The following is a 25,601-nucleotide window of genomic DNA, read 5'->3' as shown; positions in this document are numbered from 1 at the left end:
AGATGACAAACAGGAGAAAAGTCAATTTCTGTAAAATACACATTCTCAAGCCGAACTCGCTCTCAATTCTTTTATTTTGAACTGTATTGACATCAGACATGTAAATACTATTCGTTATGACACAAATGAAAAAAAAATATATATATATATATATATATATACACATGAAGTGCTTTTTTTTTACATTCAACAATACAGCAGTGTGAGTGAGTGTGCAGACAGACACACAGACAGACAGACAGACAGACAGACAGACACACACACCGACAGACAGACAGACAGACAGACACACACACACACACACACACACACACACACACACACACACACACACACGATCCCCCTTCGTTGCGTGATTTCTAACCCCACATAGGATAAGCAATAACCACGCCCTGTGGCGCCGGGATTGGCCAGGAGCAACACTGGAGGGCACGCAGCCCAGCGATTTCATGAACCAACTGAATAGCTCTTGAGAACAGACAGCGGGCTGCTGTGACTGCCGCTTCTGCCGTGTGTTTATTTTGTTTTGTTCTGGTCCACCCGTCCTCGTCCATGTCTCCCTGACTGTCCTATCCTCCCTGCTATTTGATCGTTCCCGTTTTCCCCTCGGCTATTCAACACGTCCTCTGATCGATCATTTCCTCATTCCTCCGATGATCAAACGCATCTCTGGATTACTTTCTCCCGTTTTCTCCGGCTGGCACACAGGAAAGCGACCAGCTCCTGCAGTGCGCGAGGGGCGTTTCAATGGCGTTTCTCCTGTCTGCACATAGTGCACAAGGAAGCGTTTATCCGTTTTCTGCTTTTCCTCTTGCTCAATTTCAAAACAACAGCTGCGGTATGTGTTTGTTCACGTGTTGTCTTAGATACTAGGGACCTGATACTATGTCACAGGCTGAGGAAGTGTTTGAACTACGCCCTGCAGTAATAAAAACAAAAACACGTCAAACACGTCATTGGCCCTCTGGGCTATTCCTGATAACACGTCAAAGACGTCATTGGCCCTGAATGAGTTAACCAAAAGTCTTCTGCAAGCGCTTTGAAAATGCCCTTTTCCCCCCTCATGCTTTCTTATCTGATCAGGTCAACATCCCAGTCCAGTGTTCCTGGTTACTGCAACTCCCCCTCCTCAGCACTCCTCCTCAGCCCCTCCCCCTCAGCACTCCTCCTCAGCCCCTCCCCCTCAGCACTCCTCCTCAGCCCCTCCCCCTCGGCACTCCTCCTCAGCCCCTCCCCCTCAGCACTCCTCCTCAGCCCCTCCCCCTCGGCACTCCTCCTCAGCCCCTCCCCCTCAGCACTCCTCCTCAGCCCCTCCCCCTCGGTACTCCTCCTCAGCCCCTCCCCCTCAGCACTCCTCCTCAGCCCCTCCCCCTCAGCACTCCTCCTCAGCCCCTCCCCCTCAGCACTCCTCCTCAGCCCCTCCCCCTCGGCACTCCTCCTCAGCCCCCCCCCTCGCTACTCCTCCTCAGCCCCTCCCCCTCGCTACTCCTCCTCAGCCCCTCCCCCTCGCTACTCCTCCTCAGCCCCTCCCCCTCAGTACTCCTCAGCCCCTCCCCCTCAGTACTCCTCCTCAACCCCTCCCCCTCAGCACTCCTCCTCAGCCCCTCCCCCTCGGTACTCCTCCTCAGCCCCTCCCCCTCAGCCCCTCCCCCTCGCTACTCCTCCTCAGCCCCTCCCCCTCGCTGCTACTCCTCAGCCCCTCCCCCTCGCTACTCCTCCTCAGCCCCTCCCTGGCCTGGCGCTGCTCTTCGGAGTAAAAGTTCCATGAGTTTACTCTCCTCCGCTCGTTATTCCATTGACTGTCTAAGAGGATGTCACTGTGATTTATGTCACTGAGTTTTAATATGCTGAGGGAAGGCTGTTTCTGCTGCCAGTGAATGGCCAAAGCCCAGGGGAGCCGTGACAGTCAGGCTATGATATGTCCCCCTGTTGAGAGCAGAGATGGCACTGCTTTGTCTGCCGGCTGCAGGAACCACTGGCACTAAGTATAGCTCTCTTTTAAGCTCGACCTCTCGCATCCATTTAAGACAATCGTAACAGACTTAATTTACCTTGAGACAAAACCACGGCCGTTCTCATCCTCAATGTAGGGAGACTTGTGTCTTATGTTTTCTAAGATGGCCGAAGAATGACAGTAGGAAGTCTTTATTTTGTATCCCCTCTGATTTTAATGGCAGGCCTCCTCTCTTCATTGCCTCCAGATGTGACAGTGTTTGAAAGAGAATGGGGGCTGTTGATCTGGAAAAAGGGCCTCCGATTAGATTTTGGACAAGATGTGCCTTGTGCTGCAGCTGGCTTTGACTCCCACAAGGAGCAGATCATCATCTTCCAAAGTGCCTGGAGTGCTGCTACATGAACCATGTGTTTGTGAGCATATTGAATAGTTTAAGTCGTGGCTTGTAAACATTTATTGCAGCTTATTGGGTCCATTTGCATTATGGTCCAATGCACCACCTGGAGTGCCGAGGAGAAACGTATCGTTGATGTCTCTTCATACCGTCAAAAGTCTCACAATTTGAATTCGGTTTGATGGCCGTACATGTGGAAGGAGGCTGTAAAACGGTTTTACTGCAGTAAATATGAGTGTTTACGACCTCAGATACGAGCCAGTAATCTTATTTGGACAAGCAAATGGAGTCCACGACCCGAGCAGTTTAGCTTTGGGAGCACGTTGAGTGTATTTAATATGTTTGGAATGGTAGGCAATAGATAAACATTAAGAGATGGTACAAAATGCAAATGGAATGAAGTGTGCAACAAACACTGGATACACAAATATTTGGTTGCAGCGTACATCCAGTGTGTCTTCCTCTGGTGTGTTTGCAGGCCTCTCAGTGACACAGATGAGAAGATACTTGTTAGTGTTGTTGATAGATGCTTGTTAGTGTTGTTGATAGATACTTGTTAGTGTTGTTGATAGATACTTGTTGGTGTTGTTGATAGATGCTTGTTAGTGTTGTTGATAGATACTTGTTAGTGTTGTTGATAGATGCTTGTTAGTGTTGTTGATAGATACTTGTTAGTGTTGTTGATAGATACTTGTTAGTGTTGTTGATAGATACTTGTTAGTGTTGTTGATAGATACTTGTTGGTGTTGTTGATAGATACTTGTTAGTGTTGTTGATAGATACTTGTTAGTGTTGTTGATAGATACTTGTTAGTGTTGTTGATAGATACTTGTTAGTGTTGTTGATAGATACTTGTTAGTGTTGTTGATAGATACTTGTTAGTGTTGTTGATAGATACTTGTTAGTGTTGTTGATAGATACTTGTTAGTGTTGTTGATAGATACTTGTTAGTGTTGTTGATAGATACTTGTTGGTGTGTTGTTGATAGATACTTGTTGGTGTTGTTGATAGATACTTGTTAGTTTTGTTGATAGATACTTGTTAGTGTTGTTGATAGATACTTGTTAGTGTTGTTGATAGATACTTGTTAGTGTTGTTGATAGATACTTGTTAGTGTTGTTGATAGATACTTGTTAGTGTTGTTGATAGATACTTGTTAGTGTTGTTGATAGATACTTGTTAGTGTTGTTGATAGATACTTGTTAGTGTTGTTGATAGATACTTGTTGGTGTTGTTGATAGATACTTGTTAGTTTTGTTGATAGATACTTGTTAGTGTTGTTGATAGATACTTGTTAGTGTTGTTGATAGATACTTGTTAGTGTTGTTGATAGATACTTGTTAGTGTTGTTGATAGATACTTGTTGGTGTTGTTGATAGATACTTGTTAGTGTTGTTGATAGATACTTGTTAGTGTTGTTGATAGATACTTGTTAGTGTTGTTGATAGATACTTGTTAGTGTTGTTGATAGATACTTGTTGGTGTTGTTGATAGATACTTGTTAGTTTTGTTGATAGATACTTGTTAGTGTTGTTGATAGATACTTGTTAGTGTTGTTGATAGATACTTGTTAGTGTTGTTGATAGATACTTGTTAGTGTTGTTGATAGATACTTGTTGGTGTTGTTGATAGATACTTGTTAGTGTTGTTGATAGATACTTGTTAGTGTTGTTGATAGATACTTGTTAGTGTTGTTGATAGATACTTGTTAGTGTTGTTGATAGACACTTGTTAGTGTTGTTGATAGATATACTTGTTAGTGTTGTTGATAGATGCTTGTTAGTGTTGTTGATAGATACTTGTTGGTGTTGTTGATAGATACTTGTTAGTGTTGTTGATATATACTTGTTGGTTTTGTTGATATATACTTGTTAGTGTTGTTGATAGATACTTGTTAGTGTTGTTGATAGATACTTGTTAGTGTTGTTGATAGATACTTGTTGGTGTGTTGTTGATAGATACTTGTTAGTGTTGTTGATAGATACTTGTTAGTGTTGTTGATAGATACTTGTTGGTTTTGTTGATATATACTTGTTAGTGTTGTTGATAGATACTTGTTAGTGTTGTTGATAGATACTTGTTAGTGTTGTTGATAGATACTTGTTAGTGTTGTTGATAGATACTTGTTGGTGTTGTTGATAGATACTTGTTAGTGTTGTTGATATATACTTGTTGGTTTTGTTGATATATACTTGTTAGTGTTGTTGATAGATACTTGTTAGTGTTGTTGATAGATACTTGTTAGTGTTGTTGATAGATACTTGTTAGTGTTGTTGATATATATACTTGTTGGTGTTGTTGATAGATACTTGTTGGTGTTGTTGATAGATACTTGTTGGTGTTGTTGATAGATACTTGTTAGTGTTGTTGATAGATACTTGTTAGTGTTGTTGATAGATACTTGTTAGTGTTGTTGATAGATACTTGTTAGTGTTGTTGATAGATACTTGTTAGTGTTGTTGATAGATACTTGTTAGTGTTGTTGATAGATACTTGTTGGTGTTGTTGATAGATACTTGTTAGTGTTGTTGATAGATACTTGTTAGTGTTGTTGATAGATACTTGTTAGTGTTGTTGATAGATACTTGTTAGTGTTGTTGATAGATGCTTGTTAGTGTTGTTGATAGATACTTGTTAGTGTTGTTGATAGATACTTGTTGGTGTTGTTGATATATACTTGTTAGTGTTGTTGATAGATACTTGGTGATAACATCTAGCCAACCAGGGGACAAATTGGTCCCAGCACTGGAGCGTGTGGGTGCAGAAGAAACTATTTTCCAGCAGCCACTCGTGGACTGTTGTTCTTTCAATATTTGCCTTCTTTCTTTTTTGCAGTTTGCAGTAAATCAAAGTGAAAGTGAAAGTAGTCAGACTTATTGCCTGTTAGAAACATTGAAATCTTCTGAAAGTCCACTTTCACAGTGGAATGCAGTTAAAAGCCTTTATAGCCTTGCAGGAGACTGCTGATGCCACTGGAGGCGACCCTGAGTCTTTTATGAGAAATGCCAGTAAAGAAAGGACACACACATATATTAAATCCATAGTCCATCAAAAGAACTGATGGAGGCTGCAGGGAGGGAGCGACATGGGAAAACCTACTCATTTGACTCGTGGCCTCACAGTGCTAAACAGATCCTTTTGAAGAGGTTTGCAGAATGAAGGAGATTTAGAATGGAACAGGCTTTTAACTTGCTGCCAGCGCACAACAGAGCGAGTGCCAGGCAGGACAGAGTGAGTAGAAAGTCAGGTTGCAAGCACACTCGAAAATATTTAAAAACTCACTGGGTGCAGGGCAAGCACGAGATATGAAAAAGAGAAAAAGCCAGCACTCCAAATGTCTTTCTTGTTGATTTATTCACCTCATACACCTGGGCAGCAGCAACGAACGTTTCAGTCAAAGACCTTCCTCAGCGTTGTGCTGTATCAGGCAAAAAAGACGGCTAAATACAGTCATGCCGGAAGTACAATCAATTAGAAAAATAAAATAAAACATTTTGTAATGTGCCTTCTACCGAATAGAGACAAGGCACTATTTAGTAAGAAAAGAAACACATTTGAGAATAATACATTTAGAATAATACATAGAAAAATTAAGACTACAAGTGTTGTATAAAGCAATCCCAAACGGAAGTGCTTCACAATAAGGCTCTGCATATAATGAGCATGATCATACCAGAACTTGCAACGGGGCTCTAGTGACAAGTTACTGTAGGAGGTTGGTTAGCCATACATGGAGTAAACAGGCACAAGGGTCCTAATGTTCTCAGTACAATCATAATTACATACTTGAGAATACACCAATAGAAAATAAGAAAAAATATTAAAGAAAACGGCTAAGAAGTAGCTCCTCGTTAAGGCCTTTAGGATGTTCTGTATGAAGGGAATGAATCCAAAATGCCTCCCTTTGTAGTAAGGCCCTGTCTCTGTCACCGCCCCTCTTTAAGGGACCAACAGACTCAATCCCCTGGAACCTAAGAGAACACACATCGTGTCCAAATGAATTAAAATGTCTGGCTACAGACGACTTTTCCTCTTTATTTCTAATATTGCTTTTATGTTCAGAAATGCGAACTTTAAGTTCCCTCGTGGTTTTCCCCACATAACAGAGGCCACAGGGACATTTCAAAAGGTACACCACAAATTTAGTTTTACAGGAAATCCTACTTTTGATGAAGAATTTCTTACCTGAGTGTGGGTGTAAAAAGGAAGCACCCTTAATCATGGCATTACAGTGAATACAATTGGAACAAGGAAAATTACCGTTAGGTAAATTAGATAAAAAATGGAGGGGGGGTGTGTAGCAGTCCGCCCTAACTAGTACATCTCTCAGATTTTTAGCTCGTTTATGAGCAAACAAAGGAGGTTTAACGAAGGCGTGGCCCACCTGGGGGTCACTACGTAATATGTGCCAGTGTTTTAACACACAGGATTTGATGTCATGGGACACCGGAGAGAAGGTTGTTGCGCAAACCATATTAAAGCTCTGGGCAGAGGAGGCTTTAGGCACCAATAAGTCCTCTCTATTCAAGTTTTTTTTTTTTTGCCTGATACAGCACAACGCTGAGGAAGGTCTTTGACTGAAACGTTCGTTGCTGCTGCCCAGGTGTATGAGGTGAATAAATCAACAAGAAAGACATTTGGAGTGCTGGCTTTTTCTCTTTTTCATAGGACAGAGTGAGTGCCAGGCAGGACAGAGAGAGTGCCAGGCAGGACAGAGAGAGTGCCAGGCAGGACAGAGAGAGTGCCAGGCAGGACAGAGTGAGTGCCAGGCAGGACAAAGAGAGTGTCAGGCAGGACAGAGTGAGTGCCAGGCAGGACAGAGTGAGTGTCAGGCAGGACAGAGAGAGTGTCAGGCAGGACAAAGAGAGTGCCAGGCAGGACAGAGAGAGTGCCAGGCAGGACAGAGTGAGTGCCAGGCAGGACAGAGAGAGTGCCAGGCAGGACAGAGAGAGTGCCAGGCAGGACAGAGTGAGTGACTCGCGTGGTCTCACACTCCAGCATCAGGACACGTAAGACGTGTGCACTCGCGTGGTCTCACACTCCAGCATCAGGACATGTAAGACGTGTGCAGTCGCGTGGTCTCACACTCCAGCATCACGACACGTAAGACGTGTGCAGTCGCATGGTCTCACACTCCAGCATCAGGACACGTAAGACGTGTGCACTCGCGTGGTCTCTCACTCCAGCATCAGGACATGTAAAACGTGTGCACTCACGTGGTCTCTCACTCCAGCATCAGGACATGTAAAACGTGTGCAGTCGCGTGTTCTCACACTCCAGCATCAGGACACATAAGACGTGTGCAGTCGCGTGGTCTCACACTCTCGCATCAGGACACGTAAAACGTGTGCAGTCGCGTGGTCTCACACTCCAGCATCAGGACACGTAAGACGTGTGCAGTCGCGTGGTCTCACACTCCAGCATCAGGACACGTAAGACGTGTGCACTCGCGTGGTCTCTCACTCCAGCATCAGGACACGTAAGACGTGTGCACTCGCATGGTCTCACACTCCAGCATCAGGACACGTAAGACGCGTGCAGTCGCGTGGTCTCACACTCCAGCATCAGGACACCTTCTGTTCTCTCTGTGCTTTCCTGCTATTTGATGGTAATAATCCATGAATTCCCTGTGTTGTTCCTGCTCTTCCCAGATGCACGGGAGAGGTCGGCCAAGAGGTTCTCTGTGGACGGAGTCTTCAACTACACCTCTCTGCTGCTCAGCCAGGAGGACGACATGCTGTATGTTGGAGCCAGAGAGGCGCTGTTCGCCCTCAGCCTCTCCGACATCAGCAAGACCAAGCTGCAGAAGAACGTATGTCAATTCATCACATGATCAGAATCAGCAACAACATATCATACAGTATATACTGTATATACTGTATATATCATATCATGGATGCACACTGTACCTCTTAAGCATATCAAGTCTCATGTCTACTTTGGGTCATGAACGTGGGTCTGTGTCCTGAAGTGGGCGTGGCTAGTGGATCATTTAGATGCCTCCATCCATCCATCCAGGCAGTAAAAGATCTGATTGCAATCATCATCTTCATCTGGCTGCAGTTGAATATGAGAATAATGGCTGAACACTTTATCTAACTGACCTTATGGGATCAACATTTAGATTTTGATACTGATAATTATGTTATGGAATTAAGCTATGGTTTTATATACTGCCTCAGAATTAATAGCTGGGAATGATCTTAAGTTGAACACCTGAAACATGCAGAACCCACTGGCCATGTGACGGTGTTGCATTCTGCATGTGGGGGATTTGGGAGGTGTATTTCCACTGCGTACGCTTGTTTCTGGTCTGCATATGAACCTTCAGACACCATGAAGATGTAGTAGAGCCACCATGGTTCCCCATCATTTGCATGACTTAACCCTCTGGGTCTCTGTTTCATCCGCAGCTGACATGGGGCACTCCTGCTGGAAAGAGAGAGGAGTGCAGCTTCAAAGGCAAGAACCTACAGGTAAGGTTCGCCTTTACACCTGCAACTGAGCACAATAAGCAAGGCACCTGAGGAAATGCGAGAGATGTAATAAACCTATTGAAAGCATGGATTAAAAAAAATAATTATATGCACATTTAAGCCCTAACAGGCAACGGTAAAGCCCAATAAATGCAAAGGCATTGTGAATGAGCTCCAGAGGTGCTGACTGTGACCTCTGGGCACATTCATCCTATGGTGAAGCTTTGCTATTCTTTTGTGAGCTGGATCAGTGCTTCTCAAATTGGGGTTCGGGGAAACCCAGGGGCCCTTGAGTGTTCCAGGGGGTCCCCAGCAAAAGGGAAACAATTTATTTTCGCTTCATTTCGATTCTTGTGTCATTCAGTGTCGTTGACGTGAAAGGTTTGTGAACCACTGAGCTCCATTATTGAACCTTTTGTGTTGTTTGTTTTATATTAGTTGTCAGGCTCAAATCTGCTTTTTTTTTACTGTTTTTCTTGCTTTCTTTCTCTCTGCTGTGCTTGTTTTATATAAATGATTCAGTTTCTGTTTATTGTGTTTAGTTTTAGATTTAGCGTGACTATTTTCTGTGGAGACGTTTGAGACTTGCCTGTGTGAATTAGGGCTATATAAATAAACTTGACTTGAACCTTTTCTGTCAGCTAGAGTTGTGAGGAACTCGTAGAACCTACACTAAGCTGAGCTCTGTCCTTTTCTACATGCTTTGGAAGGATCCATTGAGTTGTGTGTTGACAAACTCTCTCCACCAGTTACAAATAGATTCATCAAGTGTCTAGACTTCTTTTCAGGCTTCTTTCCTCAGCAGTGCACTGCTTCTTGCTGGCTGGCTGTTAGCTTGTTGTCATGCCAGCTGTTGTATCCCTAGGCGACAAGCCCTCTGTAATCTGTGTACTACAATGTACAGCTTGGCTCTGTGTGTCACAGTAGCACGCTCACTCAGCAGTTGTTGTGTGATGCGGGGAGATTTTCCCAGCAGGGGTTCTGAAACGGGGACATTTTACTGTGCGGTTTTTACTGATCAATTATTTTCTGTGTTTAATGGTCTTTAAAAGTCTCTTATTTATGCTTCAGGGCTGTTTCAACAGTTATGGATTTTGAGGAAACTGAGCAGAGCTCTCATCAAGATAACCATCCTACTCTTTTATCAATTTGCTTAGACCTCACACTCGTTTTCATTTGTTCTCCATCCAGACTGAGTGCTTCAACTACATCAAGATTCTGCTGCGGCTGAACACCACTCATCTTTATGTGTGCGGCACCTACGCCTTCAGCCCCATCTGCGCCTACATAGTAAGTGATGCCTTCCAGTCTACCTGTTATTATTATTACCTGTTATTAATCTACCTGTTATTATTATTACCTGTTATTAATCTACCTGTTATTATTATTACCTGTTATTAATCTACCTGTTATTATTATTACCTGTTATTAATCTACCTGTTATTATTATTACCTGTTATTAATCTACCTGTTATTATTATTACCTGTTATTAATCTACCTGTAATTATTATTACCTGTTATTAATATTACCTGTTATTAATCTACCTGTTATTATTATTACCTGTTATTAATCTACCTGTTATTATTATTACCTGTTATTAATCTACCTGTTATTATTATTACCTGTTATTAATCTACCTGTTATTATTATTACCTGTTATTAATCTACCTGTTATTATTATTACCTGTTATTAATCTACCTGTTATTATTATTACCTGTTATTAATCTACCTGTTATTATTATTACCTGTTATTAATCTACCTGTTATTATTATTACCTGTTATTAATCTACCTGTTATTATTATGACCTGTTATTAATCTACCTGTAATTATTATTACCTGTTATTAATATTACCTGTTATTAATCTACCTGTTATTATTATTACCTGTTATTAATCTACCTGTTATTATTATTACCTGTTATTAATCTACCTCTTGTTATTATTACCTTTTAGTAATCTACGTGTAATTAAATTAGCCTTTAAGGATTGATTCTTCTCCAAGTCCAAGTGAAAGGACCCTTGATCCCCCCCCACTCCTCCAGCCTTCCCACTAACCCAGTGGTTCCTAAACCTAGGGTCGCGACCCTAAGTGGGGTCGCCTGCAATTCAAATAGGGTCACCTGAAATTAAAAAAATTAAAATAATAATTACACGACCACACACAATTTAATATTACCAAAGATGATTAGGGTCACTTGCGTTTCTTCTTTTTTTTTAGTTTAAAGTGATCATCTCTACGATTTCAGTTTTGTTCTCTTGGGTGACACCTATAGCGGTGGGTGGTAATTGCAGGTGAGGAGGAGCAGACTGGGAGAGATGGTAGTCATGCATTAGTCTAGAGGAGGAGCAGACTGGGAGAGATGGTAGTCATGCATTAGTCTAGAGGAGGAGCAGACTGGGAGAGATGGTAGTCATGCATTAGTCTAGAGGAGGAGCAGACTGGGAGAGATGGTAGTCATGCATTAGTCTAGAGGAGGAGCAGACTGGGAGAGATGGTACTCATGCATTAGTCTAGAGGAGGAGCAGACTGGGAGAGATGGTAGTCATGCATTAGTCTAGAGGAGGAGCAGACTGGGAGAGATGGTAGTCATGCATTAGTCTAGAGGAGGAGCAGACTGGGAGAGATGGTAGTCATGCATTAGTCTAGAGGAGGAGCAGACTGGGAGAGATGGTAGTCATGCATTAGTCTAGAGGAGGAGCAGACTGGGAGAGATGGTAGTCATGCATTAGTCTAGAGGAGGAGCAGACTGGGAGAGATGGTAGTCATGCATTAGTCTAGAGGAGGAGCAGACTGGGAGAGATGGTAGTCATGCATTAGTCCAGAGGAGGAGCAGACTGGGAGAGATGGTAGTCATGCATTAGTCTAGAGGAGGAGCAGACTGGGAGAGATGGTAGTCATGCATTAGTCTAGAGGAGGAGCAGACTGGGAGAGATGGTAGTCATGCATTAGTCTAGAGGAGGAGCAGACTGGGAGAGATGGTAGTCATGCATTAGTCTAGAGGAGGAGCAGACTGGGAGAGATGGTAGTCATGCATTAGTCTAGAGAGGAGGAGCAGACTGGGAGAGATGGTAGTCATGCATTAGTCCAGAGGAGGAGCAGACTGGGAGAGATGGTAGTCATGCATTAGTCTAGAGGAGGAGCAGACTGGGAGAGATGGTAGTCATGCATTAGTCTAGAGGAGGAGCAGACTGGGAGAGATGGTAGTCATGCATTAGTCTAGAGGAGGAGCAGACTGGGAGAGATGGTACTCATGCATTAGTCTAGAGGAGGAGCAGACTGGGAGAGATGGTAGTCATGCATTAGTCTAGAGAGGAGGAGCAGACTGGGAGAGATGGTACTCATGCATTAGTCTAGAGGAGGAGCAGACTGGGAGAGATGGTAGCTGACAAAAGGGTGACATTGATTTCAGTGATATGGGGACAATCAAGGTTGGAGCCGGTTCAACTCCTAAAGCCAGGAACTGAACTCTTCCCTCTTTGACGTGGACAGTGAAAGAATAATATGGGCTGTCTCAGAGTGAGGGGGACTTGGCAGGACTATAGGTCCTGAACTGGGATTCCAAGCGTGGCTCAGCCCGGCTGGTCTGAAGCTGTTTGGACTCCCACTTCTCATCATGTTGACAGACTCCAGAGCAGAGTCTGTGTGTATCCCAGAGCTTCCCTGCAGACTAGACACACTCTCACATGCAGAACATGAACAATAATACATAATACACTTTGATTTTAGCAGCATTATGACAAAACAAACACAAAACAATTGGCAGACAATACGATAATAGCAAATGTAAGCTAAGAAGATGAACGTAAAAAAAAAACATGACAGACGTGAATTAAAAACAACTGGTTAATCAGAGTGATGGCCTGTGGGTAGAAGCTGTTTTTGTGTCTGGTGGTTTTGGCGTACAGAACAGTGCTCTGTAGCGCCACCTGCCAGAGGGGAGGAGGTCAAACAGATCACAGCCAGGGTGAGTTGGGTCAGTGATGATCTTTCCTGCTCTTTGGAGAAGGGCAAAGTGCAGAGAAGGAGCTTCAGGTTATTGAGCTCACTTTGGCTCACTGTATTCCTACTGTAAAGTGGAATGTAATTGGAATGTGCCTGAGGGTGTTTGTGTCTGTCTCTCCAGAACACGTCGACCTTCTCACTGGAGAGAGATGAAGCGGGTGAGGTTGTGATGGAGGATGGGCGCAGTCGGTGCCCCTTCAATCCAGAGTACAAATCCACTGCCATCGTCGTTGGTACGTAGCCCCGCCCACACACAGCTTTGGCTTCATGATCATTTAAATAGGTGGCTTGCAAAGAAGCTGTTATTAGTGAGTGGGCAGAGACTGAAGGCTGTTCAAACAAGAACGGCTTGATTCCAACATACTGGAGCTACTCTGATGTAGCTACAATTTCACTCTGTAATGAGTCAGGATTTGTCTGTTGATGCTGTCTGGCTGTCACTCCTGATAAGGAGACTGGTTTTATAATCTCTGTTTGCAGTAAAGTGATTTTAACAACCAATTAGTAAATAATTTAACTTGGGAGGAACTATTAGTCTAATCTCTCACTGAAACCTGGTGGTCTAACTTGGCTAACAGAGGCAGAATGCTCCTTATTGCACTTTAGAGAGCCCCCTATAAATAATTTATTTTTCTTCTGTGCTTTTAGTTACCGTAATACAAATTTCACCGACTTGTGAATTTTAAAGTTTGTGCATTTTAAGTGTGATATTTGCCTGATATTCACCTTATGTAGCCACGCCCATTTGACCCGGTTGTGTGGTCGTGTGACGACTTCCGGCTAAAAAAAGAAAAGAAAAAGAAAATGGCTGGCTGCTCCAATATCATCTAACTCTGAATTAACTAATAATTTAGCCAATTGTATGTAACATACCAAATAAAAGCAAAAGGCAATGTCTAAGAATGCAACGCCATGTAACTGGCTCGTTACGTCTGCGGGTCTTATAGACATAAGTGGCTCGAGCGCTCGGAGGAGAGAAAACTATCTGAAGCTTTCTTTGTTGGAGTCCAGGTATGTTTTACAAGAAAGTGCTCGTCATTGTCGACGATAACGTTATCTGACCTGGCTAACAGTGGATACTCGCTTGCTTGCTGTGTACCGAGCTCAAAGTAGTAGGCTACGTTCTTTATTTTACCCCCTGCACTGTCCGCTACAAAAACAACTCTCTTCTTCATGACGTTCTTTCATATTTGGCACCGTGACCGCCGGAAGTGTTAACACGACCCGAAAGAATTTGGCCCACCCCAGCGTCTGAACATAAGGTGAATAACGATAATATGACTCAAATTCTCTTTTCTTTTCTTTCAGATGGTGAGTTGTACACTGGTACTGTCAGCAGTTTCCAGGGGAATGAGCCAGTCATTTACAAGAGTCTGGGTCAGGGCACTGCCTTGAAGACGGAAAACTCTCTAAACTGGCTGCAAGGTAAACTCCATTTGCCCTTGAAGATATCAATCTATGTTTTCCACCCGACACATCTTCCACTCTGTAGCCAACAGAGTAGATCAGCTCTAGAAACACATCTTCCACTCTGTAGCCAACAGAGTAGATCAGCTCTAGAAACACATCTTCCACTCTGTAGCCAACAGAGTAGATCAGCTCTAGAAACACATCTTCCACTCTGTAGCCAACAGAGTAGATCAGCTCTAGAAACACATCTTCCACTCTGTAGCCAACAGAGTAGATCAGCTCTAGAAAGAGTAGCGATATAAGCGAGACGAGCCCTCTTAGATTCAGGAGCTCCTATCAGTCGCCACACATGCACATCAAAACGGCCTCGGCCGGCTGGCACTGCTTCTGCCAGAGCAAAGCTGCACTTTGCTCACAATGAAGAGCTCTCTTGTCTTTTGATCTGGGGCTAACTCACACAGACTGCCCCCGCGGAGGCATCTGACTACCATTATACAAGCTGTTTCCTCTATGGGTCCTGACAGTCTTTCTGTTTCCTCTATGGGTCCTGACAGTCTTTCTGTTTCCTCTATGGGTCCTGACAGTCTTTTATACAAGCTGTTTCCTCTATGGGTCCTGACAGTCTTTTATACAAGCTGTTTCCTCTATGGGTCCTGACAGTCTTTTATACAAGCTGTTTCCTCTATGGGTCCTGACAGTCTTTTATACAAGCTGTTTCCTCTATGGGTCCTGACAGTCTTTCTGTTTCCTCTATGGGTCCTGACAGTCTTTCCAAACTAATCATATGTTATTTTGTCTGAACAGTCGTGGCCGAGGAAACGATTCCCTTACATAAGACGATAAAGTTCACGTTTCCTCTTTGATTGAGTGTGTCGTTTTGTGTGTTTGACAGATCCCGTGTTTGTCGGCTCGGCTTACATCGAGGAGAGTCAGCCAGTGGGCAACACCAAAGGCGACGACGACAAGATCTACTTCTTCTTCAGCGAGGCGGGGAAAGAATTTGACTTCTTTGACAACACCATTGTGTCCAGGATTGCTCGCGTGTGTAAGGTAAGACACCTGGGGACCGGGTGGGCTCAGTCAGAGGCGCAGGAGAGCTCTGCTTCCTTGCTGTAATCCCACTACAATTACCCCCTAAAACCAAGGAGGGGCATCAAAGCACACGCGTGCTTCTGTCACGTCAAAGCACACGCGTGCTTCTGTCACGTCAAAGCACACGCGTGCTTCTGTCACGTCAAAGCACACGCGTGCTTCTATTCACCTTATTCTTTGCCCATACAAGGACGCTTCTGCATGACGTCATTTCGTAATCGTCTTTCCGGTTTTAAACACGGAAGTAGAGTACGCCTACCGCAGTCATTTAGACTTGCCAAAAAGCCGTTTTCAAGCTAAAAAACCCCAAACTGTTTTAAAGTTTTAATATTTGTCGGGTGAGAACGTAACATATATGTGACCAGTTTATCAGAATAACGCCTATTGGAAATCCTTAATGAGCAGCGAGGACCGGGAGCGCTGACTGTGCTGACACCGGTCGGACTAGCTATCTGTCAAACCCTACTACTGGCAGTGAGAAAACACTGTCGACGTGCTTTTGTAACCAACGTTAAATGCCGACCGGGTACAGCCATCGGCTCCTCGCAGCAGTAACGTTATGAACATGTAACTGAAGTTGGCCGCAGTGTAGCTTAATTCTGAATGTTGCCAAACTTCATTCATACTGACGTTTTATTTTGAAAATGGCCGCCAACTAGCGCTGAACCGGAAGAACAAATACGTTGCGTCGAACGCGGAAGAGAGAAAAAGTGGGCGTGGTGAATAAGGTGAATAACAAGCCCATGTAGTGCAGTGGAAATATGCCACTGCTGTGTGTACAGGACGCTTTTTGGTTTGTTTGAATTTTTGTGTATGTAAGTGGGAGTTGACACAAACACACTTTCCACAGATTTGGTTTCTTGAATCATTCCCTCCCTCCCTCCCTCCCTCCCTCCTTCCTTCCCTCCCTCCCTCCCTCCCTCCCTCCCTCCCTCTCTCCCTCCCTCCCTCCCTCCTTCCCTCCCTCCTTCCTTCCCTCCCTCCCTCTCTCCCTCCCTCTCTCCCTCCCTCCCTCCTTCCTTCCCTCCCTCCCTCCCTCCCTCTCTCCCTCCCTCTCTCCCTCCCTCCCTCCCTCCCTCTCTCCCTCCTTCCCTCCCTCCCTCCCTCCCTCCCTCTCTCCCTCCCTCTCTCCCTCCCTCCCTCCCTCCCTCCCTCTCCTCTGCAATGTCATCTCTCGCTCTCCTTCACAATGTCAGCTGCACTCGTCCATCCCTCCCTTTGCCTTTTCTCCAGCAGTTCTTTGAGCTCTTTGCCGGGCACATTATTAGTATTCATGCTGCTTCTCAGCAATATCAAATGCTTTTTCCTCTCTACTATATGGGCCACTTTTCATTGCGGGTAAAGCGTGAACGAACTTGGGCTTCCCAGAATGCACTTGGGATCATGTCAGGTGTATTGACGTCTTTCCCTACCACTCCTCAACAGTTTAGTCTGGTCAATCAGCCTCTTTTTCCACCTGTCATCATCAGATCAATTAACCTTTTCCACCTGTCATCAGATCAATTAACCTTTTCCACCTGTCATCAGATCAATTAAAGGGCTATAAGCTGCCCTGATATGCGTGCTGAAGCATCAGCATCCCATATTGACGCATGTCTCTTGTTCATGGAGGTGCTAATGTGAGTAATGTTGGGGACAGCGCGTCATCTTAAGTGACAGCTTAATAACTTAGTCCTGCGAGGCTTTGGCACTGAGTTCTGGGACACCTCTCCCACTCAGTGGAGCGCCTCCTGCTGGCTTCACTCAGCGGAGCGCCTCCTGCTGGCTTCACTCAGCGGAGCGCCTCCTCCTGGCTTCTATATATGGAAATCATTGAGAGAAATGCCAGCAGACTGTGGCGACTTGCTGCGGATGAACGCTGCAATAGAGATGAGAGATTGGGCTCCACTGCTGCTCTATAGGTCGCCTTTATTTCACTGGAATGCTGCAGCCCCCTTTTCGTCCTGCGGGGGTGTCTTTTCACACGTGGTTCTCTGGGCGTACAGTCGTGTTGCAGCTGGTGCATTGTGCACTTCAGCGGCTAAATGCTTGAGAGCGCGTTGACAGCTGAATGTGGAGTGACGACACCGTTAGCAATTCCACTTTTCTGTCTCCGTCTCTTTCCTCTTGAGAGAAATGCTGTCCTTATCCTTCCTCGTCTCGTCGTGCGTCTCTGCTGAGTGAGCTTATTGTCCTCATTACAGCAGCGCAGCATCCACCTCATTTAGTGCAATTTAGTGTCATATTGTCCTCTTGCACAACGCGATGGAGAAGTCCTCCTTAGCTGCACCGTGCGCGAGCGAAGATTAATAAGTTAATCAGAATGTCCTTTTGTCTTTTAATTGTCTTTGGAAAAAATACAGATTCTCGAGGGAGGCTAAATTTCCCCTAAACACACATACATTCCACATCTTAGAAGTGCACACGCCGCAAATGTCAAAGCATTTCCATATTGTTGAGGAAAAGGAGCGTTGGTTCATCATCGTTTGCTGTGAGAGACCAGCTGATTCTATTGCTGCAGGCCAACGTCCTGTAAGCACATTAATGCTGTGTCACAGCTGAGGCCACGCCCTGTTTCCTCCCTCCGTGAGCAGGAAGGGCTGAACTCAGATTGGGGTTAGGTCAGTAACACAGAGGTATGAAGGCCCCTCCTCCCTCTCTGTTAGCGGTGCTTCAGTGTCTTCAGCACCCTTTGAGACAACGTGTCCACTTCACTTTTCTTTCTCTCCACCGGCCCGAGGAAAACATCTTTCAATGTGCTTTGTTTGAGCTGTGCTGGATTTATCTCGCCAGGCATTTCAATAGCCTATAAAGAGGCCACGTCACTTGCAAGATAAGAATCACATCACAAAGATGCCGTGTGTGTGTGTGTGTGTGTGTGTGTGTGTGTGTGTGTGTGTGTGTGTGTGTGTGTGTTTTCATGCTGCTCCAACTACTATTTTGCCCAGGTCTGCCAAGGAACTCTGCTACCGAGTTGTTTTTCTCTCCTCTCCTCTCCTCCCTCTCTCTCCCCCTCCCTCCTTCCACTCCCTCTGTCTTGTGTTTATTCAGGTGTGCACATTGAGGGACCGTGTGCACACTGAGGGACCGTGGAAAGCAGGCAGATTTGGAACAAAGTGTGGCAGCGTTCCCCCCCTCTCAGCCTTTTGTGGCTCCAGTTTTGCCCCCGCTTTTCAGCTCGACAGCAGAAAAAGAGACAAAGTTGAAGGAATCTTGTAGAATCTGAAATGAGAAAGTTGAGATAAAATATCCATGTGATTGAATGGCTGAGTGGGGCACAGCAACAATGGCAGGGGACAGCTGAGAGAGCAGGAATGTGCTCTGCTCATTATGCCCACAGGCTCCCAGGCCCCGGCTCCATCAGTCCCCATGTGGTTTCACCTCACCAGGCCCCGGCTCCATCAGTCCCCATGTGGTTTCACCTCACCAGGCCCCGGCTCCATCAGTCCCCATGTGGTTTCACCTCACCGTTCAACAACATGATTGTTTTTGTTTAATAGCCGGCCGGAGGAGGAGGCTGAGGTAGAATAGTTTTACATTTTATTGTCCACCTCGAGGCTGATTCACTCCTGGTGTTTTCATGAAGGAGTTGTTCTGGAACTTCTGGTGTTTTCATGTAAGGAGTTGTTCTGGAACTTCTGGTGTTTTCATGTAGGTGTTGTTCTGGAACTTCTGGTGTTTTCATGTAGGAGTTGCTCTGAGTTCTGGTGTTTTCATGTAGGAGTTGCTCTGAGTTCTGGTGTTTTCATGTAGGAGTTGCTCTGGGTTCTGGTGTTTTCATGTAGGAGTTGCTCTGAGTTCTGGTGTTTTCATGTAGGAGTTGCTCTGGGATCTGGTGTTTTCATGTAGGAGTTGCTCTGGGATCTGGTGTTTTCATGTAAGGAGTTGCTCTGGGTTCTGCTGTTTTCATGTAAGGAGTTGCTCTGGGTTCTGGTGTTTTCAGAGCAACTCCTACATGAAAAGTTTTCATGTAGGAGTTGCTCTGGGTTCTGGAACTTCTGGTGTTTTCATGTAGGAGTTGCTCTTGGTTCTGGTGTTTTCATGTAGGAGTTGCTCTGGGTTCTGGAACTTCTGGTGTTTTCATGAAGGAGTTGCTCTGGGTTCTGGTGTTTTCATGTAGGAGTTGCTCTGGGTTCTGGTGTTTTCATGAAGGAGTTGCTCTGGGTTCTGGAACTTCTGGTGTTTTCATGTAGGAGTTGCTCTTGGTTCTGGTGTTTTCATGTAGGAGTTGCTCTGGGTTCTGGAACTTCTGGTGTTTTCATGTAGGAGTTGCTCTGAGTTCTGGTGTTTTCATGTAGGAGTTGCTCTGGGTTCTGGTGTTTTCATGAAGGAGTTGCTCTGGGTTCTGGAACTTCTGGTGTTTTCATGTAGGAGTTGCTCTGGGTTCTGGTGTTTTCGTGTAGGAGTTGCTCTGGGTTCTGGTGTTTTCGTGTAGGAGTTGCTCTTGGTTCTGGTGTTTTCATGTAGGAGTTGCTCTTGGTTCTGGTGTTTTCATGTAGGAGTTGCTCTGGGTTCTGGTGTTTTCATGTAGGAGTTGCTCTTGGTTCTGGTGTTTTCATGAAGGAGTTGCTCTGGGTTCTGGTGTTTTCATGTAGGAGTTGCTCTGGGTTCTGGTGTTTTCATGTAGGAGTTGCTCTGGGTTCTGGTGTTTTCATGAAGGAGTTGCTCTGGGTTCTGGTGTTTTCATGTAGGAGTTGCTCTGGGTTCTGGTGTTTTCATGAAGGAGTTGCTCTGGGTTCTGGAACTTCTGGTGTTTTCATGTAGGAGTTGCTCTTGGTTCTGGTGTTTTCATGTAGGAGTTGCTCTGGGTTCTGGTGTTTTCATGTAGGAGTTGCTCTTGGTTCTGGTGTTTTCATGTAGGTGTTGCTCTTGGTTCTGGTGTTTTCATGTAGGAGTTGCTCTGGGTTCTGGTGTTGTCATGTAGGAGTTGCTCTGGGTTCTGGTGTTTTCATGTAGGAGTTGCTCTTGGTTCTGGTGTTTTCATGTAGGAGTTGCTCTGGGTTCTGGTGTTGTCATGTAGGAGTTGCTCTGGGTTCTGGTGTTTTCATGTAGGTGTTGCTCTGGGTTCTGGTGTTTTCATGTAGGAGTTGCTCTGGCTTCTTGTGTTTTCATGTAGGAGTTGCTCTGGCTTCTTGTGTTTTCATGAAGGAGTTGCTCTGGGTTCTGGTGTTTTCATGTAGGAGTTGCTCTGGGTTCTGGTGTTTTCATGGAGGAGTTGCTCTGGGTTCTGGTGTTTTCATGAAGGAGTTGCTCTGGGTTCTGGTGTTTTCATGTAGGAGTTGCTCTGGGTTCTTGTGTTTTCATGAAGGAGTTGCTCTGGGTTCTGGTGTTTTCATGAAGGAGTTGCTCTGGGTTCTGGTGTTTTCATGAAGTAGTTGCTCTGGGTTCTGGTGTTTTCATGTAGGAGTTGCTCTGGGTTCTTGTGTTTTCATGAAGGAGTTGCTCTGGGTTCTGGTGTTTTCATGAAGTAGTTGCTCTGGGTTCTGGTGTTTTCATGTAGGAGTTGCTCTGGGTTCTGGTGTTTTCAGGTCTTGTTTGGATCTGAGGCGTGTCCTTCAGAGCCAGGCAAGATGTCTTGTGGTTGGGCGAGTCCCGTTGTTTTGGTCATGTCTTCTTCCTCCCTTCTGTATTTTCCATGTTGCTGGCTGCTGCTGCTGCTGCTGTAGAGGAGTTGCTCTTGGAGCGTGTTTACAAGCACTTGGATCATCGTTGGTGCTAGCCAAGATATTTGATAACTGTTTTTGTGGATATTTTGTGACATCTTGAAAGGAGAGTTAATACTTCGATCTTCCAGCTTGAGAAGAGAACCAGAGATATTTTAATTCAGAGCTATAATTATTGAGTAATTGTTGTTTATTATCCCTTCAAAGAAAAATTGGGATTCTGCTTTAAGGCTTCTTTTATGTGGCGAGTAGATCTTGTTTTCTGCCCCCACAGTTCATTGTCAAAATATCCTTTGGAATTCAGGACCACTACTTCACACGCACACGCACACGCACACGCACACGCACACACGCACACGCACACACACACGCACACACACACACGCACGCCGAGCTGGAGGAAAGCTTTTCAAGAATTGGACGATGACGATGACAAAGAATTCCTGGTTGTAGATTTGTCTAGTTTAAGGGTGCTTTCACACTCGGGACCTGGGGCTGTTTCTGAGCACACTTGTGCCCAAACTGACCCCAGGTCCAGTTCGTTTGAGGAGTGTGAACATTGCGTTGCGTTGCCCGGGCGCAGAACAGAGAACCGTGACGGGGTCCATTGAAAAGGTGGTCTGGAGAACGCTAGTTGGGCGTGCCCGGGGACGGAACACTTGCCAATGTGAACGGCAACTGTACCGAACCACGTAGACAACAAACGGACGACGTAGTTGATGACGCAAGTGTACTCTGCAAGTGTTCCTGTGCTCTGGCACGGAACCAAAGCAATCGTTCCCAGTAAGAAAGCACCCTAAGAGTTCATGACGAGCACAGCCACTGCTTTCAGCATCCCTTATTTGGCCTCAATACCCCCCTCTAAAGGACGGGGAGGGGACTGCATTGGCCATTGGTTTTTAATCCTGGTCCTCCTCAGGAGCCAGAATAGCCTACTGCTGCTTTTCTATCCTACCAGGAAGTTAATTGCTTTCACTCTGCCACCCGGGCGCAAATCATTTGCTGATTAGATGCTAGAATGAAAGCCAGCAGGGTTCTTGATCCTGACGACTGGGTGAGAGAGCTGCTACAATAAACCATCCATTCTAGTTACAGTACGAGGAAGTCATCTGCTATTTTTGGGGCACATAAACTCTCGTTCATTCCTGTTTGCCTGCTGCTGTTTTTCTTTGTGTTTCCTCGCCATGCCATCATCATGTTATCCATCAGCTGTTTGAACTGTCTCTGCAGGGCGATAAGGGAGGGGAGCGCGTGCTGCAGAAGAAGTGGACCACCTTCCTGAAGGCCCAGCTGCTGTGCTCGCTCCCGGCTCCCGACGGCTTCCCCTTCAACATCATCCAGGACATGTTTGTCCTGAAGCCCACGGGAGACAGCTGGGAGAACACCGTGTTCTACGGGGTCTTCACCTCCCAGTGGTAAGACAGGCAGGAGTCATGAGCAGCACCTCACTGAATGGGTTTATAATATATAGGGCTGTTGTGGTTCATTGTTCATAACACACACGTGCACAAATAGTGCACTAGAATCTAATGTAAGCACACATGGATGGACTCACACACACACACACACACACACACACACACACACACACCATATGCAAATAAAGGGTGTGTTTAACAGACACACTCACGGACATGCAAATGATGTGCTCTCACACGCGCCGACTACAGCCAACAGTTGGACACCAGTTCTTATTTAAAACCCATTGATACCTGATGCAGCATTTGCGTGTATATCCCTCATTTGTGTGCGTATCCCTTTAAGACCGCGAACCGCGTTAACGCGGTTCGCGGTCTTAAAGGGATACACACACAAATGCTGCATCAGGTATCGATGGGTTAAAACCCACACACCCAACGCTGGTGAGTTGCCATCCCTCTTGTTTGGGCCCTCTGAATGTAGAACAGCTGTAATGAGTTTGAACACAGGTTCCTGCACCGCTCTTCTGTCTAAATGACAAAATACTGCTTTTATCCATTTATATGGAAATGATTTCAAGCATCCGAGGCTGCTCCTGTTAGTCTGTAGAAAGGATGCAGAGTGCGCGGGTTACAATTAATAACATGCTGAAAGAGAAGAGGCCAAGTGTATGAATGAAACGCACTACAATACTCAAATACATGTGACTTTTCTATCTTTGTCTGTTAATGCCGTTATCCAGGGTGACTAACAGTGTTGTCTACATCAGAAACATTGTCCAGGGTGACTAACAGTGTTTTCTACATCAGAAACATTATCCAGGGTGACTAACAGTGTTGTCTACATCAGAAACATTATCCAGGGTGACTAACAGTGTTGTCTACATCAGAAACATTATCCAGGGTGGCTAACAGTGTTGTCTACATCAGAAACATTATCCAGGGTGACTAACAGTGTTTTCTACATCAGAAACATTATCCAGGGTGGCTAACAGTGTTGTCTACATCAGAAACATTATCCAGGGTGACTAACAGTGTTTTCTACATCAGAAACATTATCCAGGGTGACTAACAGTGTTGTCTACATCAGAAACATTATCCAGGGTGACTAACAGTGTTGTCTACATCAGAAACATTATCCAGGGTGACTAACAGTGTTGTCTACATCAGAAACATTATCCAGGGTGACTAACAGTGTTGTCTACATCAGAAACATTATCCAGGGTGACTAACAGTGTTGTCTACATCAGAAACATTATCCAGGGTGACTAACAGTGTTTTCTACATCAGAAACATTATCCAGGGTGACTAACAGTGTTGTCTACATCAGAAACATTATCCAGGGTGACTAACAGTGTTTTCTACATCAGAAACATTATCCAGGGTGACTAACAGTGTTGTCTACATCAGAAACATTATCCAGGGTGACTAACAGTGTTTTCTACATCAGAAACATTATCCAGGGTGACTAACAGTGTTTTCTACATCAGAAACATTATCCAGGGTGACTAACAGTGTTGTCTACATCAGAAATATTATCCAGGGTGACTAACAGTGTTGTCTACATCAGAAACATTATCCAGGGTGACTAACAGTGTTGTCTACATCAGAAACATTATCCAGGGTGACTAACAGTGTTGTCTACATCAGAAACATTATCCAGGGTGACTAACAGTGTTTTCTACATCAGAAACATTATCCAGGGTGACTAACAGTGTTGTCTACATCAGAAACATTATCCAGGGTGACTAACAGTGTTGTCTACATCAGAAACATTATCCAGGGTGACTAACAGTGTTGTCTACATCAGAAACATTATCCAGGGTGACTAACAGTGTTGTCTACATCAGAAACATTATCCAGGGTGACTAACAGTGTTTTCTACATCAGAAACATTATCCAGGGTGACTAACAGTGTTGTCTACATCAGAAACATTATCCAGGGTGACTAACAGTGTTTTCTACATCAGAAACATTATCCAGGGTGACTAACAGTGTTGTCTACATCAGAAACATTATCCAGGGTGACTAACAGTGTTTTCTACATCAGAAACATTATCCAGGGTGACTAACAGTGTTTTCTACATCAGAAACATTATCCAGGGTGACTAACAGTGTTGTCTACATCAGAAACATTATCCAGGGTGACTAACAGTGTTGTCTACATCAGAAACATTATCCAGGGTGACTAACAGTGTTGTCTACATCAGAAACATTATCCAGGGGGACTAACAGTGTTGTCTACATCAGAAACATTATCCAGGGTGACTAACAGTGTTTTCTACATCAGAAACATTATCCAGGGTGACTAACAGTGTTTTCTACATCAGAAACATTATCCAGGGTGACTAACAGTGTTTTCTACATCAGAAACATTATCCAGGGTGACTAACAGTGTTGTCTACATCAGAAACATTATCCAGGGTGACTAACAGTGTTTTCTACATCAGAAACATTATCCAGGGTGACTAACAGTGTTGTCTACATCAGAAACATTATCCAGGGTGACTAACAGTGTTGTCTACATCAGAAACATTATCCAGGGTGGCTAACAGTGTTGTCTACATCAGAAACATTATCCAGGGTGACTACAGTGTTTTCTACATCAGAAACATTATCCAGGGTGACTAACAGTGTTTTCTACATCAGAAACATTATCCAGGGTGACTAACAGTGTTGTCTACATCAGAAACATTATCCAGGGTGACTAACAGTGTTGTCTACATCAGAAACATTATCCAGGGTGACTAACAGTGTTTTCTACATCAGAAACATTATCCAGGGTGACTAACAGTGTTTTCTACATCAGAAACATTATCCAGGGTGACTAACAGTGTTGTCTACATCAGAAACATTATCCAGGGTGACTAACAGTGTTTTCTACATCAGAAACATTATCCAGGGTGACTAACAGTGTTGTCTACATCAGAAACATTATCCAGGGTGACTAACAGTGTTGTCTACATCAGAAACATTATCCAGGGTGACTAACAGTGTTTTCTACATCAGAAACATTATCCAGGGTGACTAACAGTGTTTTCTACATCAGAAACATTATCCAGGGTGACTAACAGTGTTGTCTACATCAGAAACATTATCCAGGGTGACTAACAGTGTTGTCTACATCAGAAACATTATCCAGGGGGACTAACAGTGTTGTCTACATCAGAAACATTATCCAGGGTGACTAACAGTGTTGTCTACATCA

General features: G+C 44.6%; 1 protein-coding gene across 1 annotated transcript in view; it reads left to right on the top strand.

Moving 5' to 3' along the window:
- The window catches only part of LOC310788819 (semaphorin-4B-like), a gene marked incomplete at both ends in the record, with an annotated part of 56,316 nt that overhangs the window by 23,170 nt on the left and 7,545 nt on the right, over positions 1–25,601 (top strand). Inside the window, 7 exons of the mRNA XM_083650393.1 lie at positions 8,000–8,160; positions 8,762–8,824; positions 10,016–10,114; positions 12,953–13,064; positions 14,140–14,256; positions 15,134–15,291; positions 22,206–22,390. Coding sequence (XP_083506519.1) covers positions 8,000–8,160; positions 8,762–8,824; positions 10,016–10,114; positions 12,953–13,064; positions 14,140–14,256; positions 15,134–15,291; positions 22,206–22,390 — 895 coding nt within the window. The remainder of the gene's footprint in view (positions 1–7,999; positions 8,161–8,761; positions 8,825–10,015; positions 10,115–12,952; positions 13,065–14,139; positions 14,257–15,133; positions 15,292–22,205; positions 22,391–25,601) is intronic.

Source organism: Poromitra crassiceps (genome assembly GCF_964638095.1).
Source record: "Poromitra crassiceps genome assembly, chromosome: 14".
NCBI classification, from domain to species: Eukaryota; Metazoa; Chordata; class Actinopteri; order Beryciformes; family Melamphaidae; genus Poromitra; species Poromitra crassiceps.
The sequence above is the reverse complement of the archived record's forward strand: the minus strand, read 5'-3'. Positions and strand labels throughout refer to the sequence as shown.